The following is a 25,373-nucleotide window of genomic DNA, read 5'->3' on the forward strand; positions in this document are numbered from 1 at the left end:
TTAACCTTATAAAGTATTCAGTTAACTCAGTGTTGATAAACACCTACAGTATTTTATTAGCATTTAGGGGTTCTGACTACTCCTAGTGATGAATTGCATTGAATTGAATTGCTGGTGTTCAATGACTTATCAGTGTTTGGCTGACAACTTCAGTAATAAATGAACACTTCAGATGAATGGAGACTGAATGGAGTCAAATCAAATTATATTGTGCTATTTATCAGTAGTGCTTGATTGATTCATATTTAATTAACACTATACAACCTTGAGGAAACTGAGTGCTGAAATAAGGCCTACAATGTTTAATGGTTATTTAAGAGCTTAGTTGTTAGTATTGTGGTTACTCAGTGTGTTAAATGAATACAAAGTAGAACTGAATTAACACTCTGGTAAATTATTCATATGGTGACCATCTTACAATGTTTAACATATATCGGAATAAAGGATTAATTAACACCTTTGTGTTAAGAGGCAAGGTGTTTAATTAAACCAGGGTTTACATCCACATTATTTAGTGTTGCATAAACATCAACCTAATTAAAGCAACATTACATTATGGCCATCAGTGTTTACTTAATATTGCTCTGAGATACACCTTATAAAATGTTAAATGAAATCAGTGTTAAATACACACCTATGCATTTAATTAACACTTTACATTCCTGAATCGATTCACGGTGTTGAAACGAATCAGTGTTCAGTGGTGTTGTATGAATACTTTTTGAAACCCTTAATTATACACTGTTTGCACCTACATTGTATAATTAACATTTAAGATCACAAAAGAGTCACAACGTTGAATTTAACTCAGTGTTCATAGTAACGTTTATTTATTTGTATAGCTTATTGTCATAAACCAAACCTGCTGTAAAAAATGTCAATATCAGTCCTATTTTGCAATAAATAATTTTATTTTCACGTAAGCAGCATGTTAATTGTTGAGTTGATTTCGCTCATTCACATGGATTCTCATTCTGCTATTAATCAGCAAATTGTTACTTACAAGTCCCATGGCTCATACCCAAGGCATTACTGCTACTTATTAGGCTGGAGCATTTTCCTTTTCTCTCCACTGTTCCTCACTTTCCCCATTTTAAAAATAACATCTTAATTGCTTATTAGAACAAACCCTTGTAAGAACTGTTGTATAAACTTGCAGGACATTTTGTAGCATTTGTGTGGGCTACAAGTGGACTGAGTTCTGAGTCAGCAGGACACCCTGGTGAACTAGGATAATTGCTGACTGAAGGACATGTCCTCCTTTCTCAGTCAACGTTTCAAGATCTCATAAGCACTTTATACCAGAGAAAAACAAGGCGATCACTCATTGTTGATTAGGACAACTGATGACGCCGTGGTGATGCCACACTTAGCAACACGAGAATGATTCATCTTTCACAATTATTAGAGGTTGAGTTATTGGCAGAATGTTTAAAAAGAATGAAATCTTAAGCTAGGCTTAAGTGTGAATGTATTATGACTAATGCTGGTGTCAGGAAAGGGGTTAAAGTGTTGGACTATTGATCAGAAGGTCATGAGTTCAAATCCCAGATTAGGGTAAAGAACAGCCTTAGCCTTCTGCTAAATTGTACATTTTCAACTGCTTGAGAACTTAACTGTAATTTTCATTCATGAGCTCAGAGATACTAATACATTTTAATTTTCGATTTCTTTCTTTCAGCTTTCAAATTTTTACATAATATTTAATTATTTTCTATACCCCAAAAAAGCCATATGTACTTCCTCGTCTTTTCTAGTGTTTACAGCAATTCACGCCTTCATATTTGGCGCCTTAACTAGTCATTGCGCTCGCGAATAAGAGTTTTCTCCGCCCACAAATGCACCATGGTCCATTTTTTGAGGGGTGCTTGAAATTTACATAATCATTTTCTCTCTAAAAAACACAGGTTTTTGTTCTAATAAATACGCATGACAACACTTTTTTTGTACATTGAAAAGCTATATATGAATGACATTAACGTAATTTGAGGTTAATGTAATACAAGCAGAAAACTCTTTTCTTTCCCCCTACTATCGTGCATGTATATCTTCCTACCGCCGAATCCTCTTTGGCGCTTTAGATAAGTTTTTCACCCACCCGTATTCCGACAGACCCCACCTTCTGTAATCGGATTGGCTAATACATAATAAAACGACGAACGTACAGCTGTATTACCCAATCATTGTACATGTTTTTGTAGCCAGCAACCCAATACTATCAAAGACCTCTGAATACGGGTAGGAAAACAAACGATGCGTCCAGTCACCTCTCTTCAGTCGCGAAGCTGTTCAGGAGACTCAATAATGTTTCTGTTATCGGCATAAGTTAATCCAAAAATTTTGTGTTATTTATTACAATATAATAATGGTGGAAGAAGAGTTGAAAGTTCCTGATGAGCTTTTTAAGGACGTGAAGTTTTATGTCGTCGGGGATATTGACCAAAAGGTGAAGGTTTTTTTTCTGTCAATGTTAGCATGTTAGCATGTTTTCAGTGCTAGCTAGTTGTGCTATAAAGAAAACTGACTAGCATTATAAACGTATAGCTTTAACGTTAGCTTCTAATCCCACGCCAATTTTAGTTCAGCTCATGAGTGACGTTAATACAATTATGTACTAAAGTGTGATTTATGGAAGCTTTGGTATAGAGCTAACGCTAACTAGCCAGCCACCTATAATGAATAGTAAGGCGTGTTAGCTAGCATGCTAATAAATAAATGGCAGTTCTTGTTAGACGTGTTAATAAGACTTGTACTAACACCTGATATAATATATTGGCATTATAGTTTATTTATTAGATCGAGAGACGTTTGCAGGAAGACTAGCTTGCTAGCCCAAAGAGATTTGTCTGAAACTGATTTAAATCAACAAGATTTAAGGTTTGAAAAAAGTTTTTAAGTCATACATACATACTGTATCTGTATACAGTGCTTGTCTCAAAAAAGTGTGATTACACTTAAATCCATTTTCAGCTAGAAGCATATTCATTTTTATTCATCTTTAATACCATGGATGTTGTTGACTGAAACTTCAAAGTAACAATTTTGTTAATATAAATGTCAGATTTTAACTGTGATTTGACTCATTAGAATAAGAGATGCAGAGATTTAGGATAGGATTTCATCTTAATTGCTATCAATATTTAAATTTTGTAAATCACAAAATTTGAATAACCAAAAAACCCCTCAGCTGTGAGTTGAAATGTGCCATCACATTATCTGCGAACTAGAAGACGGACAAAACAAAGTGGGATGATCGCAAAATTCTGTGATGCAGAAGCATTTTTTAATCTCAGTTCTATGGTTAGAAGATCTTCAGTGTGCAGTGTTGATCTGTAAAAAAAAAAAAACATGCTGAGATAGAGAGATCTTGTGCAGTTTGATGAGAAATAATTTCTAAAGAATGGAGTATGGAGGCCGTAGTCTGCTGAACTCATGATTTCTTGGTGTGATTTCAGGTGGTGCAGCTACTGAAGTCGGGGAAAGGAAAGGAAGTGTCCTACATTGCCCTTGCCACGCACATCATCACAGAGGATGGAGACAACTCGGAGGTCAGCGAGGCACGCGAGGTCTTCTTCTTACCTGTAGTAAAGGTAAAGTTCACAAGAACCTCATAATCACTTAAGTAAATGGGGATGTAGTAGCTTCACTACTTTCATAATAACAGTTTTAATAATATGTGTTGCGTTTTATTCCTTATTTTTTTGTTTTGTTTGTTTTTTTTCCCCCAGCCCACATGGGTGATTCTGTCAGTCAGATGCGGAGACCTGCTGCCGTATCCTTTCTTGAAATTTTTTCAAATGCCTATAAGAAGTACATTTTAATAAGATTGTGTACATGATGAAAATGTATGTGTGCTGTGGTCCTGTGCCTCTGTGAATTTTTCAGATTAGTTTTTGATTACTCTGAATAACAAATAATTGAAATGTGCAGCTCATTTATTGTCCCCTTGACCAGCTGTTAATCAGTGTTACAGGCTTTTCTCCCGAGTCGGGCCAGTTGTTCTCTGGCGTGCGGGCATGTTTGTCTCATGTAAGATTTTGTGCCTCATTCCCAGTAATTAGAAAATGCATCCCAGTTTTTCCCCCTTTTATGTTTATTTTCAGTTTGTTCCTCTGTCTGTCTCGCAGCTGAAGGAGGATCTTAGCACCCTGTGGGCTTTTATTACGTTTTATGGAGGAGACTGTCAGCTGAATTTCAACAAGAAGTGTACACATCTGGTGGTTCCTGAACCCAAGGGGGTAAATAGCCGTCCGGTTCTTTTTTTTTCTTTTCACCTCAGCTTTGGAGTTTATAACTGGTGTCTTTGATTTGCATTTAGATTTGACTTGTCCTTGTGAAAGCTGAACGTCGTGTTTTGTCTTGTTATTCGCGTTGTTTTATGGCAGAAGAGTGTGTTTAAACTGCTTATAAATGGAGTCATTGGGTGGTGTTTAAGAGGCAATCGCCCGCAGATCTTGTGTGTGTGTGTATGTGTAGCCTATATACTACTCTTGGATTTTATTGTTTTAAAGCTGGGTTTATTGGCCTGCATTTGGTGTTGCTGGTTTTTAGAGCTGTATTTGAGGATGAATGTATTTTATAGCCCTCACACTGATATCTGCACTGAACATTTATTCACTGTTGAGACAAAATCCAACCCCAACCCCCCATTTCTCAGTTCTTGAGTTAATTAATCAGTTCCTGGTTTGTTCTGTTTAGCTAATGTTATATAATTTTAGTCATTGTTTATTGAAAATACAAGTTCACCATAATTCTTGTTGAAACAGACACACTTTCATACTTTTTTACAATTTTGTAAGGATGCTTTTACACTTGCTGCTCGTAAGAAAATAATGAACGGAAAAATAATTGACTGGATTGTGTTGAGATCGAAACACTGAAATGGAAACACAAGAGCACAAAACAAATTTTATATTTGCAAAGATTTAAACCTTAAGCCCAATCTCTCTCTCTCTCTCTCTCTCTCTCTCTCTCTCTCTCTCTCTCTCTCTCTCTCTCTCTCTCTCTCATTAAATAAAGCCAATAATTGGTAAGTATGAAGCAGCTGTTTGCAATAACTGATTTTTACAAATTAATTCTTGTACAAATTACCTGCAAAAATATTTTTATAGAGCTGCATAACATAATGACTAAAATCAAGACCTCAATATATATAATGTGGATGAGAAATCCCCATTTGTAAAACTGATTTCTGGTCTGGATTGCTTGTTGTTGTATGCTTAGTCATTTTGGACACTTTTCTGTGGGTTGCTGTAGATCCTGTAGGCAAAGCTTTGTGAACATGGCTGGGAATGGATGTTGTGGGCCCAAGGTTATACTTCGAATTGATTAAAAATAGTTAGCTGCCATTTAAACTGTGGTTCAAACTCTGTATGTCCTTATTTCATGTTCGATTTCTAGATCAATGCTGCATGACCGACGTATAAAAGCAAGAGCTCAAATTTTATGATGCATTTTAAAAAGTTTTGCTCTGCTCCCAGGCAAAATACGAATGCGCACTGAGGTACAGTGGGATTAAAATCGTCACCCCGGAGTGGATCACTGACTCCGTTAAAGGCAAGAACAGGAAGGATGAGGCTGTTTACCACCCAAGGCTCACTTACTATGAGGAAGACGAAGAAGAGGAGGAAGATGAGGTCAGCGAGGACGATCGTAGTTCACACTCCGAAGGAAGCAAGCGCTCTAGCCCTGCCTCATCGCGCGGGCCGTCGCCTTCCAGACGTGCACGCTCGCCCTCGCCCAAAGCTGAGGTCATGTTCGATGACTCCGACGAATCGGACAAAGAGGAGCTCAACCTGAACTGGACACTCTCTAAGCACCGCCTCCAACCAGGCAAGGACACGGCACTAATTAACCTGTGTGACAGCGTTCCTCCTGTACCAGGTAACGGCCAGGGGTCAGAGCGTCCAGAGATGGTTGGTGGGTGGAATTCAGGGCCACGCCCATTACGGAATATTAATAAGAGCGCAGAGCAGCAGCAGCAGCTCCCACGACCTCCCAGTGTTGCACATGTAAGAGACAGATATTTTATGTTTGAATAATGGATGAATTAAAAGTATATATTAAGTAATTAAACATTTAAACATAGTGCGGTTGAATTCTGGAGGAATTTTGTTGTTATTCATGCTTAGTAATTAGTGTTGTTTTTGTAATTACAATTTAAGATTCTTCAGAGTCTGACTTCTAAAAGTGTGGAACCGCAGGGGAACCAATCTGGCCTCCCGAATCAGCTTCTCTACAATGCCTCAAAACCTGCACAGCACACAGCACCACAGCATGCTCCTGAAGTGCAGCAGCAGGTACTCCAACACCAGCAGCAACAGTTGCAGCAGCAACAGCAGCAGCAGCAAGCACACCCAATCCAACCACCACAGCAGCAACAACAGCAGCAGCAACATCCGCAGCAGATTCTCCAGCCGCAAACTATGATGCATCTGCAGCCGCAGGGCATGCAAATACATTCGCAGCAGCAGCAGCAGCAGCAGCAGCAGCAGCAGGCAGGGTTTTCACAAATGCCTCAACAGCCACATCAGTTCCTCCCGCAACAGATACACCAGCAGATGTACTCTCAGCAGCAGCATCAGCAACCGCAGCATGGCTTCCTGCAGCAGCCACTGCGACCGCAACAGCAACAACAGCATCTCCGACCGCCCTTGCAGCAGCAGCAACAGCAACAGCAGCAACAGTTTGCATTACATCATCAGTTGCTGCACAGACTCCAGCTGCAACAACAACAACAACAACAACAGCAGCAGCAGCAGCAGCAGCAGCAACAACAGCAGCAGCAAAGTCAACAGCAGATGCATCAGCAACATTTACAACAGCAGCAACAGCACATGCAGCACCTGCAGCAACAGCACATGCAGCACCTGCAGCAGCAACACTTGCAGCAACAGCAGCAGCAACAAATGCAGAATATGCAGGCTCTGCAGCATCAGACACAGACACCACAGCAGCTTGTGCAGCTGCATCAGCTGCTGGGCCATGAACCAGGACAGGAGAGTAAGTAGAGCAGTGATCATGCATGCTGGGTACCAGTTTTTGTATGTAGTTTTTGTCGTGTATTGAAAACAAAACCTGTTTGTTTATTTTTTTTATGTTTTATAGAGTTCATGTCTTCAGTTTGAATCTTAATTTAGTGATTGATTGTGCTGTAACATCTTTACCTTCAGTTCCTGATGATGCCTTCCTGGTGGGGTGTGTCTTTGCCATCGTTGATTATCCAGAGCAGATGGCTGATAAGCAGCTACTAGCCACGTGGAAGCGGGTATGATTCTGGATCTTTATCCAGCAGTTTATTCAAACTTAAACTGTTTTAGTGTCTGCTCTCTAATTCATACAAAATCTGTTTGTTACACAGTAGGTACATTTTCATTATTTTATATACTGTAGATCATTCAGGTGTATGGAGGCTCTGTAGACTCCTCTTTGAATCGCTGCACTCATCTACTTTGTGAAAGTCAAGTCAGCAGCATGTACGTGCAGGTAAGCACACCAGCCTTCCTGTTATAACAAAATGTTATAGCATGTGGATTAATATTGAACATGATGTAATATGAAGCTGTTTGAGCTATAAAGGTATTATTTTCAGTAATGTTAGCTTTGTGCTGTATTGTATCAGGCTTTGAGGGAAGGAAAGCGCTGTGTTACAGTTCACTGGCTCAACACAGTGCTGAAGAAGAAGAGAATGGTTCCTCCTCATCGCACACTCCATCTGCCGTTCAGTTTCCCTCATGGAGCCAAACCCTGCTCGCAACACGTACGAATACCTCCACACTTTGTTACCTTCAGGATGATGTATGTATCTCGATGGGTGATATATATATTTTTTTTAACAATCTGATCCTCAGATTATTTCAGTCACTGGGTTTGTGGACAGCGATCGAGAGGACTTGAAACTTATGGCTTACTTAGCTGGAGCTCGCTACACGGGATACCTGTGTCGCAGCAACACTGTTCTCATCTGTAAAGAGTAAGCCTATAATCGTTTACTTATTCAGTCAGTTGTTGGTGAACTTGGGGTTGTGACCTTGTCCTAAAAACAGGCTTTTTAAAATTTGTGTGTATTATTTTTAGGCCAAGTGGACTAAAATATGAGAAGGCGAAGGAGTGGAGAATCCCTTGTGTAAACGCTCAGTGGCTGTGTGACATCCTGTTGGGACATTTCGAGGCCATACGGCAGATACAGCACAGCCGATACACTCAGTTCAACTTAGCTGAACCGCTCGCTCCTAACACACACTATGTCCAGAACCTGTTGGGTACGTGTCTGATGATCTTCACTCCTTTGTTATTGGAGGATTTTCCCCCTGAAGTTCTTAAAAGTATTAAGTTAGCATTGCCAAAATTGTCTTAATAGTCTGATGTCTATTTTTGTGTTTTAGTGTCTTAAACTTGATCATGTATGAAACTGAGCACTATATCGCATTTACATTTATGGCATTTGGCAGATGCCCTTATCCAGAGCAACTTACATTTTTATCTCGTTTTTATACAACTCAGCAATTGATGGTTAAGGGCCTTGCTCAGGGGCCCAGTACTGGCAGCTTGGTGGATTTGAACTTGCAACCTTATGATTGGTAGTCCAACACCTTAGACACTAGGCTTTGCTGTGAATAATGTGAAGAGATTTATGTTCTGTCATTTATTTGAAGAAATGTCTGTCTATTTTATTCTTCAGCTGCTTGGAGAAATCCTGTAAAAGTCTCGCCAGAAGCGTTGGTGGTAAGAGACTTTCTAAAAATGTTTGTTTTTTAACTGGACAAACGAAATTGAGACAAACAGGAAAAAATAATTATTTATTAGAATAGGTCTTCATCTTGTGACTGGTGTGCTCTCTCTCTCTCTCTCTCTCTCTCTCTCTCTCTCTCAGGGTGGAGTTTTATAATGAGTTAATGATGATGAATCTTTCCAGTATCAGTGTGTACTGTTTTGTTGTTAGAGTTTGTCTGAGTTATTTTACTCTGTGTACAGAGTCTCCGTCTGCAGCAGAAACAGAAACAAGCCGAGGGAACCTCACAGCCACCTGCCAAGAAGCCTAAGTGAGTTCTGGATTTAACTTAAGTGTGCTTATCCGATGAGCGTGTGTGTCTGTGGTTCCGTCTTTGTGGATCACAAATGATTCTAATATATATATTGTATATTAGAATAACGTATTAATATATACGTGATTCTGATATTATAGCATTGATGCCATGGATAATTGCTTTGTCCAATTTCCACTTTAAAAGGCTTTTTGTCATGAGCTCCTACTTAAAACCCTCAAATATGGGCTAGACAATAAGATGGTCCTTGTGTGGTAAATAATGCATTCATTATTTCTCTCTGTAGAATAGAGGAACTGCCCCCACCTTCTAAAAAGCTTCCTCCGGAGTCGACCCCGTATGTTTTCTTCACTGGTTTTGAACCTGTGCAGACGCAGCAGTATATTAAGGTAACTGAACACGCGGCCTCCTCATTTTTGAGTCATTGAGCTAGTTTATCATGTTGGTCTCCTGAGTACCAGAGACTATAGAGCATTTTCACCGACTCGTTCTCCAGAACACGTTCAGGGCAGAGTACAGACTTAACTGCAGCTCGAGAAATCAATATTCTGATCTGAGATGACACTCAAGCATTTGTGATGACACACAGCCTCTCACAGGCGTCTTCTTTCTGTTTCAGAGATTGTACGAGCTTGGCGGTGAAGTGGCAGAGAGTGTCCAAAAGTGCACTCATCTGGTGGCCAGCAAAGTGATTCGCACGGTCAAGTTCCTGACAGCCATCTCTGTTGTTAAGCACATCGTCACCCCAGAGTGGCTTCAGGAGAGCTGGAAATGCCAGAAATTTCTGGGTGAGTTTGAGTGGAGTAGGGTTTTAAGATGAAATGGTTTATACAGAGGTGCTGTTGTTTGTGAGGAAAGAAAAGGTAAAAAGTTGTTTTAAACATAGTTTTTAAGAATTTTATCTTAAATCTAAAGATTCAAGTAATATAACCAAACAAATAAAACCAAAGGAAAGTCTCTTAAATGACCTGTAAAATGTCATTTTTAAAAAATCCACCTTCTTGTGAGGAAAAAGGACACCCCCACATTTATTTGTGCTTACAAATAAAGTGACCTGCTGAAATATATTAGGACAATGTTACAGAGCATTTTGAAAGAGTCTTGCCTTATTTAAACCTCAGAAATGTAATTTGGTTTGCTCTTACTTGTCGAATTGTGAGGTATCACCATGGTGAGACCCAAAGAGCTCTCTGAGGCCTTCAGAAAGAAGATTGATGCTAATGAGTCTGGTAAGGGATATAAAAAGAATTTCTCAAAAGTATTTGTAATCAGCCATTCCACTGTCCGGGAAAATCATTTAGTGGAGAACATTTAAAACAATTGCCAACATTGCCAGGTCTGAACATCCAAGCAAATTCACCCGTAAGGGCAGACTGCAAGATGCTTAATGAAGTCTCCAAAAACCCTAATATCATCACAGGACCTACAGCAAGCTCTTGCTACAGTTAATGTCAATGAGACTGAACTTTAATTTTCATATGTGCATGGAGGAAACCTTTGGTGTCTAAGAAAAACATGAGGCAAGACTGAAGTTTGCAAAAGAACACAGCGACAATGGCCAAGAATTCTGGCCAAAAATGTAATTATTTGAAGACCATAAAAGAGGGCATGTTTGGGTTTGGTGTAAACCAAATACAACAAAAGAACCCCATACCAGCTGTGAAATATTGAGGTGGAAGTGTTGTGGTTTGGGGAAGCTTTGCTGCAGCAGGACCTGGCCAACTCATCATAGAATCCACTATAAATTCTATATTGTATTAGAAGGTGCTTGAGGAACGTGAGAGCATCTGTCAAAAAATTGAAGCAAAACAGGAAAGTCAAAGCCCAGGTTTAAATCCTACTTAGATCCTGTGGGGTGATTTGAAATGGACTGTGCATGCAAGAAACCCATCAAACATCACAACACTGAAAGAATTCTGCATTGAGGAGAGGCTGAAATTTTCTTGTAGTTGATGTCACAAACCTGAAGGTGGCTACAAGAAAGGTCTAATTGAAGTTCTTATGCCATATTGTGTCCTAACTTTTTCCTCAGTTGAAATACTAATTTTTGTTAATTAATTTTGTTTAATAAGTGATCTACATATACAAATTAAATCAAGATCGGAAATCGACATGTTAACATTTCTTAATAAAGAACTGAATATTTAATGGTGGTGTCCTAATTATTTCACATGACTATTGACCTTAATTAGTAATAAGAAGTATAATTTCTGCTTGGAAGCAGAGATGTTTGGTTTTATAAAATCACTTTTTTGGTTTGTCAGATCTGTCTGATTGAATTTCCAAGCAAGAGCTCTGTAACAGTGTATGTGTCTATGTGTAGATGAACAGAGTTACATGCTGCGGGATGCTGAGGCTGAGGTGCTCTTCACTTTTAGTCTGGAGGAGTCACTGAAGAAAGCTCATGCTGCTCCACTCTTCAAGGTAACTACCACCGTATTACACCACAATCACTCTCCCCCTCTTTCTTTTTTATTTATTTCTATTTCTCCTTTTATTTTTAGTTTTTCCTCCCACCCTTCTCATCTCCTCCATTCTCTCCTTTTCTACCTTCCTTCTTCCATTTTCTCTTCTCTATCTCCTCTCCCATTTTCTCTGCACTTTTCACATTTTCTCTGATTTTCTTTCTTTTTTCTTTCTTTTTTTTTCTTCATACCTTTTACCCTAACCATTCTTCCCATTGTATCTTTTCTCTTTTAGCTTTCTCTATCTTTCTTGTTCTCTCCTTACCTATTTGGTTCTCCCTCTCTTCGTTTCTTTATTAACTTTCCTCTGCTTTTCTCTTCTTCCCTTTCCCCCTTGCCTCTTTTTTTCACTAAATGTGATTTTCTGTCTTTATTTCCTTTTCATCACTCTCTTCAACCATATCCTGTCCTCCCTTTTTTTTTCTTTGGTCCTCTTTTCTGTTTGCTCTTCTTTCCTATTACTCCATTCTCTCTCCTCTATCCCTCCCCTTTCTCCATCTCTGCCGACCAGGGCTGCCGTCCTGCACTGACGTGTGGTGTAATTGGATGTCGCAGAGGACTTGCTGTGACTGAGATGTACGTGTATTAAAGATGTCCGTTATGTCTCCTCAGGGTAAATTCTTCTACATAACGCCGGGAATCTGTCCGAGTCTCAGCACCATGAGAGCCATCGTAGAGAGCGCCGGAGGGAAACTGCTATCCAGACAGCCGTCTTTCCGAAAAATCATGGAGCACAAGCAGAACAAGGTACTTTCTCTTCTTCCTCTCATACCTTTTAATATTCTTGCTAAAGCAGCTTTGGTATCAAAGTAAAGTTTTCAGAAAGCAGCAAATTTGATTATTTAGTTCTCTGTTTCAGAACCTACCAGAAATCATCCTCATCTCTTGCGACAACGACCTGCATCTGTGTCGTGAATATTTTCTGAAGAACATTGGTAAGGACACAAAGAAAGAAATAAAATTCTTTAACTGTGCCAAAGCCGTGGGTTTATACCATAGAGCTGTTGTATTCTGGATTCTGATTGGTCAGCAGGTGTTTATTAATTTTCTATAAAGTTATCTCTCACAGTAGTGCAGGTTTATTTAAATGTACACATGTTCTTATGCCTTACCGTATCCATAGTAACAACTTTTTCACATGGATTTGTACACACCTTACAAGATAAACAGATTTATAATTGGTAACATCTCGGGTTGCTATTTAATTATATATTTATACACATCTCTAATTGAAAGAACCCCAAGAAATAATTTTAATCACATCACAATTTTCTTAAATATTCAATATTGATGTTTATAGATCCATAGATTTATTCATTGTAGAAGGAAATTTATATATTTAGAAAGTATACTAAAAGTAATTTGTCATTATAAATGAAAGAATATAAGAATAAATATATAAAAGAAAATAATACCATCTAATAGTGATGTAGTGAAGTGGGATGTAATCGTCTGTAGATATAAGCAACAGACATAAGGGGAATGAAATTGAATGAAATATTTCTTAAATGTTATTTATATTTTCACACTCTATAATCACTCCCTTAACTTGAAGCTCTCAATTTTTTGACTGTTCTTTTTTCTCTCCCCATTTCTGTTAATAGAAGTACACAACGCTGAGTTCATCCTCACAGGAGTACTGACACAGACATTGGATTATCAAGCATATCCTTTTCACCAGGCAATAAAACCCACACAGCTCTCTTTCGTTACTTGTACTTCATCTGTCTAACCTGAACCTTTTCCTCCCTTTTTCTCTCTCTCTGTCTCTTCCTCACTTACCCTGTTTCACTACCATTTAAAAAAAAAAGGTAGACTTCTTATATTACCTTGTGTCAGTCTTGTCCTTAACATTCTCACTTATAAATTCACATGATCGTGGAAACATCCCCTGGAAGAGAACATTAAGCTCTTTCTGTGCTGGTCGACCCTGAAGGATGCTTTTTTTTTTTTTTTTTTTATAAATATATCTAAAAGAAAGACAATACAATTTTTTTCTGTGTGTGTTTTTTGTACCAGTTGACGAGTCTTTTTTGTAGAAATTACTGGTGGAAAAAAGAAATAAATAAATTGTTATTTTTTATGATTGTTTTCAATTTATGGCAAATTTTCCCTGATTTGTTTTTGTCTCGATTTTTGGAATAAAAGTCTTGTTATTGTGACCAAACCAAACTCATTTTACATAAACTGTGCAGTATGTGTAGAAAGACGAGCAATAAAAATCTATGTAAAATATTCTACTACTATCTATGACGATGCTAATATGATTTCTTTCGTTCTTTGTATAATTGCCTTTTTATAATTTAAAAAAAATATATTTTAATTGAAAGTGACAAGATTTTCACCTCAGTCCTATTAGCAGCCCCATAATTTGCCCATTATTTAGAATTATTTCTTTTATTTAACTATTTTTTTATTTTTATTTTGCCATATAATTAAATTTTATGCAGTTTTATTGTATGCAGTTTTATTCTCTGAGAAGGATTGGTCCAAACTAGGGAAGGCAGAAGAATAAAAAAGGTACTAAAGATCAATTACAGTATTCAGTATGTCATTGTAATAGTTTATAATATAGTATATCTGATTTCTATTTACTCTACAGCTCTGGTGTAGATCATTTTTTTGGTGTATGTGTGTGTATGGGGGTAGAACTCTCTTTAAACTGTTATTCCTGATAGACGGAATTCAATTAATTGTTAATGAAGTGTTACGGGTACTTACCGGTAGAAGGGAATTGTGTGCTGTGAGCAGTTTTGCCCTGGGCGATCCCTGTGCCCCTGCGCTGGGCTAAAGGGGGGAAAGAACCTCTGCTAGTGCCCTTCTAAAAATGGAGAAATTAAAATGCACACAGCCAAGGTCATGTAGTACAAAAGCTACTGGGACATGGAGCGATGAACACTGCTGATCGGAACATGTCCGCTAAAAGAAAACGGTTGTTCTTAAGATGGCTTTTGTTATTCAGAAGAAAATAATTATTAAGAATATTAATAATAATAATAATGATAATAACAAATCTTCGAGTTTATCAATGTACCTTTCAAATAAATAGCAAATCCTCCCTTCATTGTCCCAATTAATCATTATTATATTTTATTATTATAAACTTCTGTTCCTGTTATTATTTACCTCCCTGGATATGTCAGTGTTCTCATTTCTATCCCTAACATCACAATTTAGTACCAACAATTCTGAAGTTTAAATTATTACAATATATATATATATATATATATATATATATATATATATATATATATATATATATATATTATTTGCTTTAAATAATGCACTTATTTATTATAGCATTTACTAAAAGAACAGACTTTATCTAAGGAGGACTAATTTATATTTAGATTTACTATCTATGCATGAAACAATAACGGTATAATTAGTAAAACAGTTAGCACAAAAAAGAGAGTATATGCTGATATTTCAAATGTCATACATTTAATGATCTAATACACATGCATCATGATGTATACACGTGTTGCTAACAAAGAACAAGGACCACAGAACGAAGGAGAATGTGTAATTAGACATTAAAATATGAAACCTCTTTACTGTGTACATTTAGTTGTGAAACACAATAATGATACTTGAAGTGACTCATTTTTCTGTGCTGTGAGGTTATATTTACAAAATGTTATTGCAGTCTTTGAACAGTTGCAGATTAGAGACCGAGACAGAAGCACAGACACGCTGCAGACACCTCCACTGTCATTACTAACCACGTCACTTATCTGGTGCAAGGCCTGCCACCTTTGTCCTGCAATGCATGATGGGACAGGTCAGTACAAAACATGTCTGTCACGGAACATCTGATGATGTGATCTGTCTTTTAGTGTTGTACGTTTGTTTAGAAATGTAAATGGATTGATGTGATGAAGTGGACTTAGTGTTAATACCCTGATACTTTGATAACACTATGGCGCCATGTGGTTTATTACTCTTATAATAATGTAATAAGAACCTCATTTAATGTCCACCAAACTGGTTCATTCCTGTTGTTACTTGCATTATAGTCTCTCCTTCACCAGCCTCTTTTATCAAACTTATCAAAGATTTTGCACATTTTCATATGTTTATGTGGAGCGTCTACTGTTTGAGTCACTGTGAATAAGATGTTACTTTAGAAATTAGAAAGAGTGCATTAATATACCAGACTATCTATCTATCTATCTATCTATCTATCTATCTATCTATCTATCTATCTATCTATCTATCTATCTATCTATCTATCTATTTATTTACTAATTATTTTTAAACATACAATTCTTCTACGGTACTTTTTACTTCTCCATGTTGGTAAGTAACTTGAATTAAACAATTTGTCTGCAGACTGCATGGAATCGTACCTAATTATTTCCCTTAATTGACACACCGTTTAATTGCAATTAAAAATGCAAATGATAGTGCAGATCTTTGATTAAACTCACTAAGTTCCTTGTTGGTTTGTGAATGTCCTGGAAGATTTGTGGCTGTTGACGCTCTGCTGCAATAAAACATCAGGAGACGGCGTAATTAACCTTAAACACTAAAAAGGATGTGTGTTTTAATTACCGTCCTCTCAGCAGCAATGCAGCGTTCGGCCTTGTCTTAGTAGTGTGTTATAATACACAAATTACATGCTAATTAGGCAGAACAATGCTTTGGGATTCAGTTACATTTGCATATGAGCTAATTAACTTTCATTAAGGAGTGAGCTAATTACTAATTTCAGGAAGATTAGCTTGAGTGTGTAGAAGTGATCTGTGCGAACAGAGCTGTGTCTTTTTGTCTCATTTATTACAAGTTTTGGATGTACACGGTTCTTATAAAATAATTATTTCTCTGATAACTACACAATTAATAATCAGAGCTGAGATTAAAAACAATGCTGTTTCTCAGACTGAACATTCGAGAAGATAAACGTTCTTTATGATCTTCTGTTATAATTTAGTGCATTTAACTAGCACTAATTAAACCCCATCACTGCAGAGTTTATCTTCACCCCACTGATAATGAAGTACATACATATGAGCAATTTAATGAATTATGTAAAAACTAAATCGAGCTTGTCAAAAAGAAAAAAAGTCACGCCCGACACAGGAGGAGAAAAAAACCCTCCAAATTAATAGATGTGCCAATCATTTGTCTCAGAGGAATTTCCCTGTCCATATACATTAACAAAGGTATATGACTTTTACATCAATCAGATGATAATTGCTTTTGTGTCTGCTTAAATGAAGTTAGTGCTGAGGGGCATGAGCACCATTCCAAAACGCCCTTTTTTTCCCTCAAAACCCATTTTTAAAGACTTTTGTTTAAGACGCTGATCGAAAGACAGGCACTGCAGTTCTCTGCTGATATCTCAATATACTGTCTCGAAAATTTAGTTAAAACGTGTAAAGCGGTGAATAGCAAGCTCTCTGTGAGGCTTTCTGCTGTGACGATCATGAAAAAGTGGCGCTTTGAGAGTTTTCCAGGATTTTAAACAAGCAGGTTCTTCAGACTAGTCTCAGCTGTGTGCTGATTCCAATTTTTTATTTAAAAAAATGTCATGTCCTACATTTCCATCATACACCTATGCGTTTGTTTTTGAAGACTAATTTGTTTTGTTCTTACTTATGCTACATCAGCGAAAAAAGCAGCTTGTCGTGTTACTGTGATGTCACAAACCGTAAAGTCTGTAAAGAAGAAGAACCGTAAAGAAGATTACACAGAGTATTTATTTATTTTTTTTATTTTTTAGTCTGTTTACTAATAATAAAGCACCCACTCAAGACAGAGCACCTTGTTGTATGAAGCAGCTACTGTAGAAACTATAACCTTAATATCGACAAATAAAGATTCAGGAACTGTAATGTCATCATCAATTCCTTCAAATTTTAAGAGCTCTTGAAATCATGTACACATTTTTAAAATCATGTACACTTCTTATTTATTAGTACATGGTCATAATATACTTCTGAAACATTTATATACATACTAATTAGACATGTATAGATTGATTGCTGTTACTTTATTTAAAAAAATCCAGTAAATAACATAAATCTCAAATGCATATTTTACAATAGAGGGTATATAACGTATATTTGAGGCCTAATTTGTCGTTTTTTGTCTTTAAATTAACTCAGCTTGCTCAGTCTGAATTGTTTATTAGATAAGTGTGTGAGTGCTGCCGTCTACTGGCCGGTTTGAGAATTAAAAACGCTCACAACTGAGATCAGATTTAGATAGAAGTTTAATACTTGTCTAGAATATACAGAATATATCTAGAGTTCCAAAGCGAAATTAATTAATTTAAGCTAAATACGACATATGGTTAACATTTATTTTGCTCATAGTGTTACAAAAAATGTAATGTATTGGTAAATTATGCTGTGGATTAAATTTATGAACTGCAGCATTCAAATCTGTTGCACTGACCTGAGGTTTCTGACTGAAGTGTAAAAACAACACAAACATATTTTAATCTGCGACATACAGCTATTATTTCATTACTGCGAATGGTAAAACAGCAGTTTGTTTCAGATTAGGACTACAGGAATAAATCTAAAATACAGTGCATAAGCTTTGACCTTGAGAATCATTACAAATTGCATCTCAGGTCTTAAACTTGGTAGAAGACTATTATAGAAAATCTTTAACTTTAGAACGTTTATTTTGTTCCTTGTGCTTTCATGGCTGCTTTTCTTGGGGCTAATTTTTCAGGGAACAAAAATTCCAGTTCTTGGTGTCCTTGTGCTTGTACATCTGAGGAATTTAATCATCAGGTTTTCTTTATTTGGACAAACTTGTGAAATGAACACAGAAAGCAGTGCTAAGTCCTTTATTGCATAGACACCTTTTGTAAGAACGTTCCTCCACACAACCTTTGTACACGTTTTACAAAAACCCAAGAACATATTTACAGCATTATTTTTGTGCAAACTTGAGATTCTTTATGATGAAATACCTAGAAGACATGCATAGCAGAGAACTTTGGCCAGGTAAGTGAACACAGTTTTCTTTTATTATTAAACACATCACTTGTGTATGCAGTTTAACACACTATTAATGGCACAAAAATACCTAAACTACTAAGGATACTTTAGTAATATGATATTTAAACATCAAACACACTCTTTCTCTACAGGTGGATTCTAACAGTATACAAGTCCTAATGAATATATCGTTGGTGGTGTAAGTGAAATATTTATTTAAAAAAAAAAAAAAAAGGCTGAATCTGGCAGTGTGCAAAACCCTCAAGTTAAAACACTGATTAAACAGTTTACTTCTATAGGCTTCTTCTCAGCTTTCTACAATAAGGATAAACAAAATAATGTCATACTTTTCTTTGTACACATGTATGTTATATTCCAACCTTGCAATTCTTACAACTCTTTAAAAAAAATAAAAATCACAATCTAATCTATTCCCTCAAATAGAAAAACTAAGCAAAAGCACCAACACTAGAACTCATCACTACACTGTTAGCAAGTGTTATAGACAGTTCCTTAAATCGAAATGCACAATAAACAACAATCCCAAACACCCTCTCAAACACAACAGGTTAGTGGCATGTAAAAGATGTTGACACCTTTGCAAAGAGAAAAAGAATTCAAATTGTGGAGAGACAAAATGCTTAGTGTGGGTCCACCTTTGATGATGATGGTGTTAGGCTAAAGCTCAAACCAGCAGCCATTTCTCACCTTGTGAGGGTCAAATTGTTTCAGTGTTTGCTATTGGGACTGTTGCCATGGTTTCCCCAGTAAGGCCACTATAGCACAATATGTCCACACAAACAAAATATGTAATGAGCTAGTTACAGAGCATCTTAAAAATAAAATTCAGGCAGAAAAATCACTTGTGTATGAAATGCATATGTGCTGCAAGTTTTGACAGAATGATCCAGAAATAGCAATGTTTCCATTTTTTTAAAAGATCGAAACCCTTCATGTGCACAAAGAGAATGACAAAAAACACCTACGCAGTTGTGTTTTGGGAAAATTAAAAAAGAACTGTGAGAAGGAACACACTGAAGCAGATAACAAGGATAAGATTTCACAGGTGAGCCAAAGAAATACGGGTTTCTCACTCATATTGCTTCTCTGCTCATTTGAATACACCATATTAGGTTACTTATTCACTCACCGGTGCCAACTTCAATATTCACTCCACCCCTTGTTGGTTACATCAGCAGCTCTCTTTAAAATTAAATGGCTTTTACTAAGCACCAGAGACGCCATGGTTAAGACGTCACAGAGAACTTGATTAAGTACAAAACTAAATTACGGTTTTAGAGCAGGTTAAGTATTTATATATTTTGTAAGCTATGATGTGTCTGTGTTGTCACCTGTAAATGCCAGAATGTCAATTAACAAATGTTTAAATGAATATACTTTAGATAAATACCTAGTTGTAAATGGTAACAAAAATACTTTGCTGGTTAGACTTGCTGGTTAGACACATAACAACCACATTCTCTAAACAGAAAAATACAAGCAAAAAAATTGGCATTTCACAGAAGCTAGTATTTCCCCAAATTAAATATTTTGGTATATGACTAATCCCCCCATTTCTCCATACACATTGGTATTCTTTTGATGTCCTTTGTGTGTTAAGTTCTAAGATTGTATGACGCATTTACACATACATAACTTTTTTTTTAACATTTATTAATTTCTCCAAAGCAAATTAGTCTTTAATTGAACCATTGAAAGTTAAGTATCTTCCTCAAAGACCTTTAAACCATCAACCTTCGTGTGAGTACCTCAAAGCCTTAACCATCACTCATTACAGCAGATCGATGTCTGATGACTCATCAAAACCGCTGACAGGTTCAGCACAAATTTGCATCTTTAGCCAATGACATCCTGCATACAGGTAGCTTTACAATAAAACTACCTGTCTGAACTGGCTCTGGGAGTCCTGGAGCTTTGGTGGTTTTGGAGGTTTTTCCACACTTCCAGCTTGTTGCCGTGACCTGGGCGAGGCAACTCGGGTTGTAGAAGATGAACCACTGGTGTTCTGAAAAAAAAAAAATTGCAAAGGAAACAAATCAGAGATGAGCTGTAGGAGAATGGAAAAGAGTGAGAGCAACAAATTGTTTGATTTCAGAGACCCAGGAAAGTACAGCCAACATGCTGAAGTGAAACAACCTCACATCATGCACAATCAAGTGATTGATCACGTGACGATCAAAGGAAATCAGTTGGAGAGGGAATACCATCACCATATCAAAAAGTGAAGTAAAGACAAGAACAGCATTATAACAAATCACACACAGGACTGAACAAAGAGGTTTCCCTGTTGTGAATCCACCCCACAGGCACCTACAAACACATTCACATTAGATTAAAGTCAGTGGTTAGAATGCAGAACCTCAGAGACAAACCCAAAGCACCGAGAAGCAGGCGAGAGGAGCTGAATGGAAAGACCTGTTTAGTGCTGCAGGAGGAAGAAGGCAGAGGAACGCATTGCACTTTGGACTTCTTCCTCTGAGGAGGCTTCTGAGGCTTTGGTCCTAGAGGAGCTGGTTTCCTTGAAGGACTGTTTTCAGCCTGTGCAGTTTGGTTCTCTGTGGCTCTTTTGACATTCTGATCTTTACAGGAGGCGTCGGGGGACAGTGCAGGGTCCATATTTGTGATTGTGGTTTCTAGTTGTTTAATTGTCTCCTCCAGGCTGTCTAAGGTTTTGTATGCAGTTTGACAGATCTCATTAGTCCTTCCTGCAGAGGGTTGCTGGCTGATGGTCTGGGATTCCGATGTCTCACTGGCTGAGACGTCAGGACTGGCAGTGTCTATACTGGATTTAATCTCAAATCTCTTGGCTTCTCTTGCTTCCTTCAGCGTACCGTCTGGTTCCTCCTCATCCTCATAAACAACCACCTGCAATGTTTTTTTGCCTGTTTTTGTACCAGTACGAAGGGCCTGGCCGATAGCTGCCAGTTGCTTCTTTGGAAACTTGAACTTAAACTTCTTTTTAGCTTCTTGCTTGCCGTCACTGGGGAGGTCTACTTGGGACACATCCTCCGACACCACAGAAGAGCAATCAAGGAGTTTCTGCTCTTGACCAGGTACTTGGAGATGATTACCCCTAGTGCTGTCTGATTTACTGCTGGACTTGTCCTGATGGCCAACCCTATCCTTGGTCACCTCTTCCTCACTGATCTCCTCAGTATCCTCGATGATGCGCTCCTTTGAGAGAGTCCTGTCCAGCTCTTCTTCACATTCGAAGATGGTGGAGAGACGCTTGTAGGCCTGTCGGATGTCCATGGGCTCATCAAAGACAATGATGACTGGTTTTTTACTGAACTCACCATCCTCTTGGGTGGACACAGTCTCATCCGTTCCTACTTTAACGGTTTCAACATCTTGTTCCGTGGAGCTCACAAGCTGCTGGTATTCTCCAGTGGACAAAGCCTGCACTCTGGTTTTGGTAATCATAAAGGCAATGTTATCAGGTGGAGGTTGAAGTTCCTCTGGGGGAAGATCAGGGCTCAAGCTAGTCTCCTCATTGTATCCGTTTCTACCCTTAGACGTTCTCATTACCACCACCTGTGTCTCCTCCTGGTACCCAGCTTCTTCTGATGGCACCAATGTTTCTTGTTGTACAGTTGATTTAGCCTCGTTAACTTCAGATCCATTGCTGGATGGTTTCTCAGCGGCATTAATGAGATTTTCAGAAGAAACCAAGTGATTCTCTGGCTTGCTAGCAATGCTTTTTGGAATATTTGCTTCCTGCCCATCACTGCTGATGTCCTTCTGAGGGTCATTTGACCCTTTTAGGCTTTCTTCTGCTGATTCAGGGGAATCTAAATTCAAGCCAGATGGCATTAATACGTTCGGCTGTTGAGTAAAATCAGGAGAATTCAGATGCGCCACCTTAGACAAGGAAATCACTCCTTCCCCGGGCTCACTTTGGACTTCAGATCCTCCGAATGGATTGTTGCTGGCTGTTTTTGCTGAACCAGTGATGTAATATATGATCTAATGATCAACAGACAGAGATTTTTAATGTGAGACAACTACAATTTTCACTGGAAAAAATGTATTAAGACAAAGCTAGGACAAATATTTTACCCCAGATCCAGGTGAAGTAAGAGGAGTGTTTTTTCCATCTTCACAATGGAGAGTGGAGTTCTAACATTTTTTAAAGATAAAATGAAGTGTTTCAAAATCTTACATTCAGCAACAACTTTGAAAACTACATGTTAATAAAACAATAATCAGGAACCTTATCCACATATACTTGGTAGAAATCATGCAAGGAGCCTGAAAATTAAATGACTTTAAAGGCAGTATGTTGTCAGTTGTTTATCAGAAGGCTAAAATGGGGGAAAATGTATGTTAGTATATTCATTTACCATTCCTAGAAGGTTTAGATGCCAATACATGATATCCTCAGCCTTGTTTAAATTGAGCATGCAACTGATGTCTCTCATGTAACATATAACAAAGGTGGAAGAAAATCTAGAACATATACCATACAAATAAATCTTGAAGTACTCTTTAATGGACCTAAAATGATCTTAAGCTTCTCAGCTCCTGAAAAAGTTTCTTTTGATGTAAATCTGCTGAAATTAATCACACAAAGTAATACTTACACTAAAGGGAGCATGCGGATTAAAAAGGAGATGTGAGACAGCATAGAAGAGATACATATTTCATGACCCTTTAGTCCAGTAAACCTTTAATGCCATTAAATCTATCAATCCATCAAGCAACAGAAATGCAAGTGTAAGAGTGGGGTTAGAGACACTGCAGCATACCAGTGTGTCTCTTAAAGCACTGCAAGCATGGATAAAGCCAAATCAAGGCATAGTGTTAGTATTGCTGGTTAAAAGGCCGTTAAGGAGCCTCAATTCAGGAGGATATCAGCAATATGGTGGCAAACAGCTAGGGGGCGCTAATCTGAATCAGTTACCTTTGGGTCAAACGAGGAAATAGAGAAGGCCGGCTCCGGCTCTTGGTCTGGGAGAACGTGGGTGGTCAGGTCAACAATGTATCTGGGCTCTAAATCTTTAACGGGACACTTCTCAAACACCTAGAGTGGAGTGTGTGTTAACATTACACACTATTAGGTCTTTCAGAACTGGACAACACATCGTTTTTGGTGTAAAATTTCATATATTTAGCAAATATGGTCTGACATTTGTAGCCAATTGAAAAACACATGCCATATAAGAATTTCCTTATACTGATCTTGGTGTGTAAAGTAGACCTGAGAAGGTTAAAGAACGTCAACTCCTTTTGAGGGAAAGTGTGAGAACGTCAGCTCACCACTAGAGGTCAGTAAACACCAAAATGTAGCACACAGCAAAGTTTACCACATTAAGATGATGCCTGAGGACAGTGTTGGTGTCAGGATGGGTGCGACTCTCATAAACTAAAGTGTGATTGTTATGAAACACCTCCACCCTACTGTGCATGTTAGACAGGTTGTTGTTTTTTCACATTACTTTATACCTTCACTCAGGCTGAGAGCTTAACTGGGTGTGAATAGGTGTGTGCAGAATATACAGCTATTCACCTGCAGTTCTGCTATGATCTTATCTTCATCGTGATCCTCCTCCTCCTCCTCACGTGTGTTGATCGGAGGAAGTGTGCGTGGTTTGGGTTTCAACTCTGGACGAACTCGCTTGGGTTTGGACTGGAGAGCTTCCTCCTCTCGCTCCTGATGAAAAAAAACAAACTTGATTGACTCCTCAGTGGTGTTTACTAACGCACACATTGTATTATGTTAATTCCCCTTTAAGGAAAAAAAAGCCGTAGTTGAAATACAGTAGCAGCTGAACAAATGAATGAACAAATCACTTTTGAGTTTATGCTTTTGTGAAACTTGAGATACAAATGGAAGAAAAAAATAAAAAAAATCTAAAAATGTAAGAATGTTGAGAATACTGCTGTACTGTAAAACATCAGGACAGGTACAGTATACACCATCTATTGTACTACACACAGTAGTAGCCTGGTCTGCTGTAACCAGTAGTTACATTTAAATGTGCAAATGTTTGTGCACTCACAATGTACTTATGATTTATTTCATAAATATTTAAAGAAATATTAAGAAATTGTTGATTTTGTTCATCGCTGATGCACTCTCATCAATCAGAATCCACTACCTTCTTTGATTATATTATACGTTTATATTATGGTACAGTATGTACCACTGAGGGTGTGTCGTATTTTTGGAAACTCATTTCACTTTATGTGAAACAATTGGAATATACAAAGTACCTAGGACAGCATTTGTGCTCTTTGGCTGAGAAAAGTGTCTGGGAATGTGGCTAAACAAGGTCTCGATCCATCTCACACACACACACACACCTGATTGGGGGCGGGGTCCTGGCGAGTGGTGAAGAGGACCTCCCCAGAACGTCCGGTCGTCAGTCCTGTCGCTGACATGGGGAATCTTCGGGGTGGAGCAGGGGGTGGAGATTTGTTTGCTCCATCCTGACAGGGTGCTGCTCTGTCCACACTGGCTTTTTGAGGCTTCTCTTTAGGAGTTCTATGTACACACTCCAAGCTGGTTTGGACTGGTTTGTCTGCTACTGGTTCGGCTGGAGAGGTGGCCTCTGTTTAGAATCGGAAACAAAGACGTGTTGAAAACATTTCTGTTTGCACATAGAAGGTGTTAAAGGTAGTAGATGTGTTTTTCAAGAAGGCACAATGACATTCACTTAGTGACACTTAAAAACTAGAGACAAAGTAGAGATACGGTGTGCATCTAGAAACATTAACCACAACACATGTAAAGCAGTAAACATTTTGACATAATTCTGTTCAATAATAGTTCAAAAGTGTACTAGCTTTTTAACCATTTTACCAAAACATATTTTTTATATAAAAAGCAGCAGTTATTTAAAATAATTTCAGTTAATTTCTAAGAACAGATACTAAAC

General features: G+C 37.8%; 2 protein-coding genes across 8 annotated transcripts in view; one reads left to right on the forward strand and one right to left on the reverse strand.

Moving 5' to 3' along the window:
- The first annotated feature begins 2,234 nt into the window (after window positions 1-2,234).
- Window positions 2,235-13,749, forward strand: paxip1 (PAX interacting (with transcription-activation domain) protein 1). Of its 3 annotated transcripts, XM_027142858.2 has the most exons (21): window positions 2,235-2,446; window positions 3,456-3,590; window positions 3,729-3,772; window positions 3,966-4,029; window positions 4,104-4,238; window positions 5,481-6,011; window positions 6,165-7,002; window positions 7,173-7,267; window positions 7,393-7,485; window positions 7,622-7,759; window positions 7,851-7,972; window positions 8,077-8,261; window positions 8,681-8,724; window positions 8,974-9,041; window positions 9,331-9,433; window positions 9,664-9,832; window positions 11,368-11,468; window positions 12,122-12,256; window positions 12,369-12,444; window positions 13,114-13,174; window positions 13,370-13,749. In XM_027142858.2, exons 1-21 carry the CDS (start codon window positions 2,366-2,368, stop codon window positions 13,383-13,385), a joined length of 3,234 nt encoding a protein of 1,077 aa, XP_026998659.2. In that variant the 5' UTR covers window positions 2,235-2,365; the 3' UTR covers window positions 13,386-13,749. The 3 variants fall into 3 exon arrangements, with proteins under 3 accessions (XP_026998659.2, XP_026998657.2, XP_026998658.2); XM_027142856.2 differs by lacking the exon at window positions 13,370-13,749 and having other exon boundaries at window positions 13,114-13,363; XM_027142857.2 differs by lacking the exon at window positions 13,370-13,749 and having other exon boundaries at window positions 4,128-4,238; window positions 13,114-13,363.
- Window positions 13,750-18,303: 4,554 nt separating this feature from the next.
- si:ch211-207d6.2 (sickle tail protein homolog) overlaps window positions 18,304-25,373 on the reverse strand; it is a 44,818-nt gene continuing 37,748 nt past the window's right edge. For 4 of the 5 annotated variants that reach the window (XM_027142721.2, XM_047806504.1, XM_047806505.1 and 1 more), the window contains 6 exons: window positions 24,799-25,046; window positions 24,002-24,145; window positions 23,396-23,515; window positions 22,552-22,611; window positions 20,908-22,458; window positions 18,304-20,497 (listed from right to left, as the gene is read on the reverse strand). In XM_027142721.2, the coding sequence (XP_026998522.2) occupies window positions 20,360-20,497; window positions 20,908-22,458; window positions 22,552-22,611; window positions 23,396-23,515; window positions 24,002-24,145; window positions 24,799-25,046 (2,261 nt within the window). In that variant the 3' untranslated portion in view covers window positions 18,304-20,359. The remainder of the gene's footprint in view (window positions 20,498-20,907; window positions 22,459-22,551; window positions 22,612-23,395; window positions 23,516-24,001; window positions 24,146-24,798; window positions 25,047-25,373) is intronic. The other variant, XM_047806503.1, reaches the window with a different exon arrangement.

Source organism: Tachysurus fulvidraco, chromosome 22, assembly GCF_022655615.1.
Source record: "Tachysurus fulvidraco isolate hzauxx_2018 chromosome 22, HZAU_PFXX_2.0, whole genome shotgun sequence".
NCBI lineage: Eukaryota > Metazoa > Chordata > Actinopteri > Siluriformes > Bagridae > Tachysurus > Tachysurus fulvidraco.

Excerpts from the sequence above, each read along its gene's own strand:
- paxip1 (XM_027142856.2), top strand. The coding sequence starts at position 2,366 with ATGGTGGAAGAAGAGTTGAAAGTTCCTGATGAGCTTTTTAAGGACGTG. Across the intron at positions 2,447-3,455 it reads TCGGGGATATTGACCAAAAG|GTGGTGCAGCTACTGAAGTC; the intron begins GTGAAGGTTTTT and ends GTGTGATTTCAG. Across the intron at positions 11,469-12,121 it reads ATGCTGCTCCACTCTTCAAG|GGTAAATTCTTCTACATAAC; the intron begins GTAACTACCACC and ends ATGTCTCCTCAG.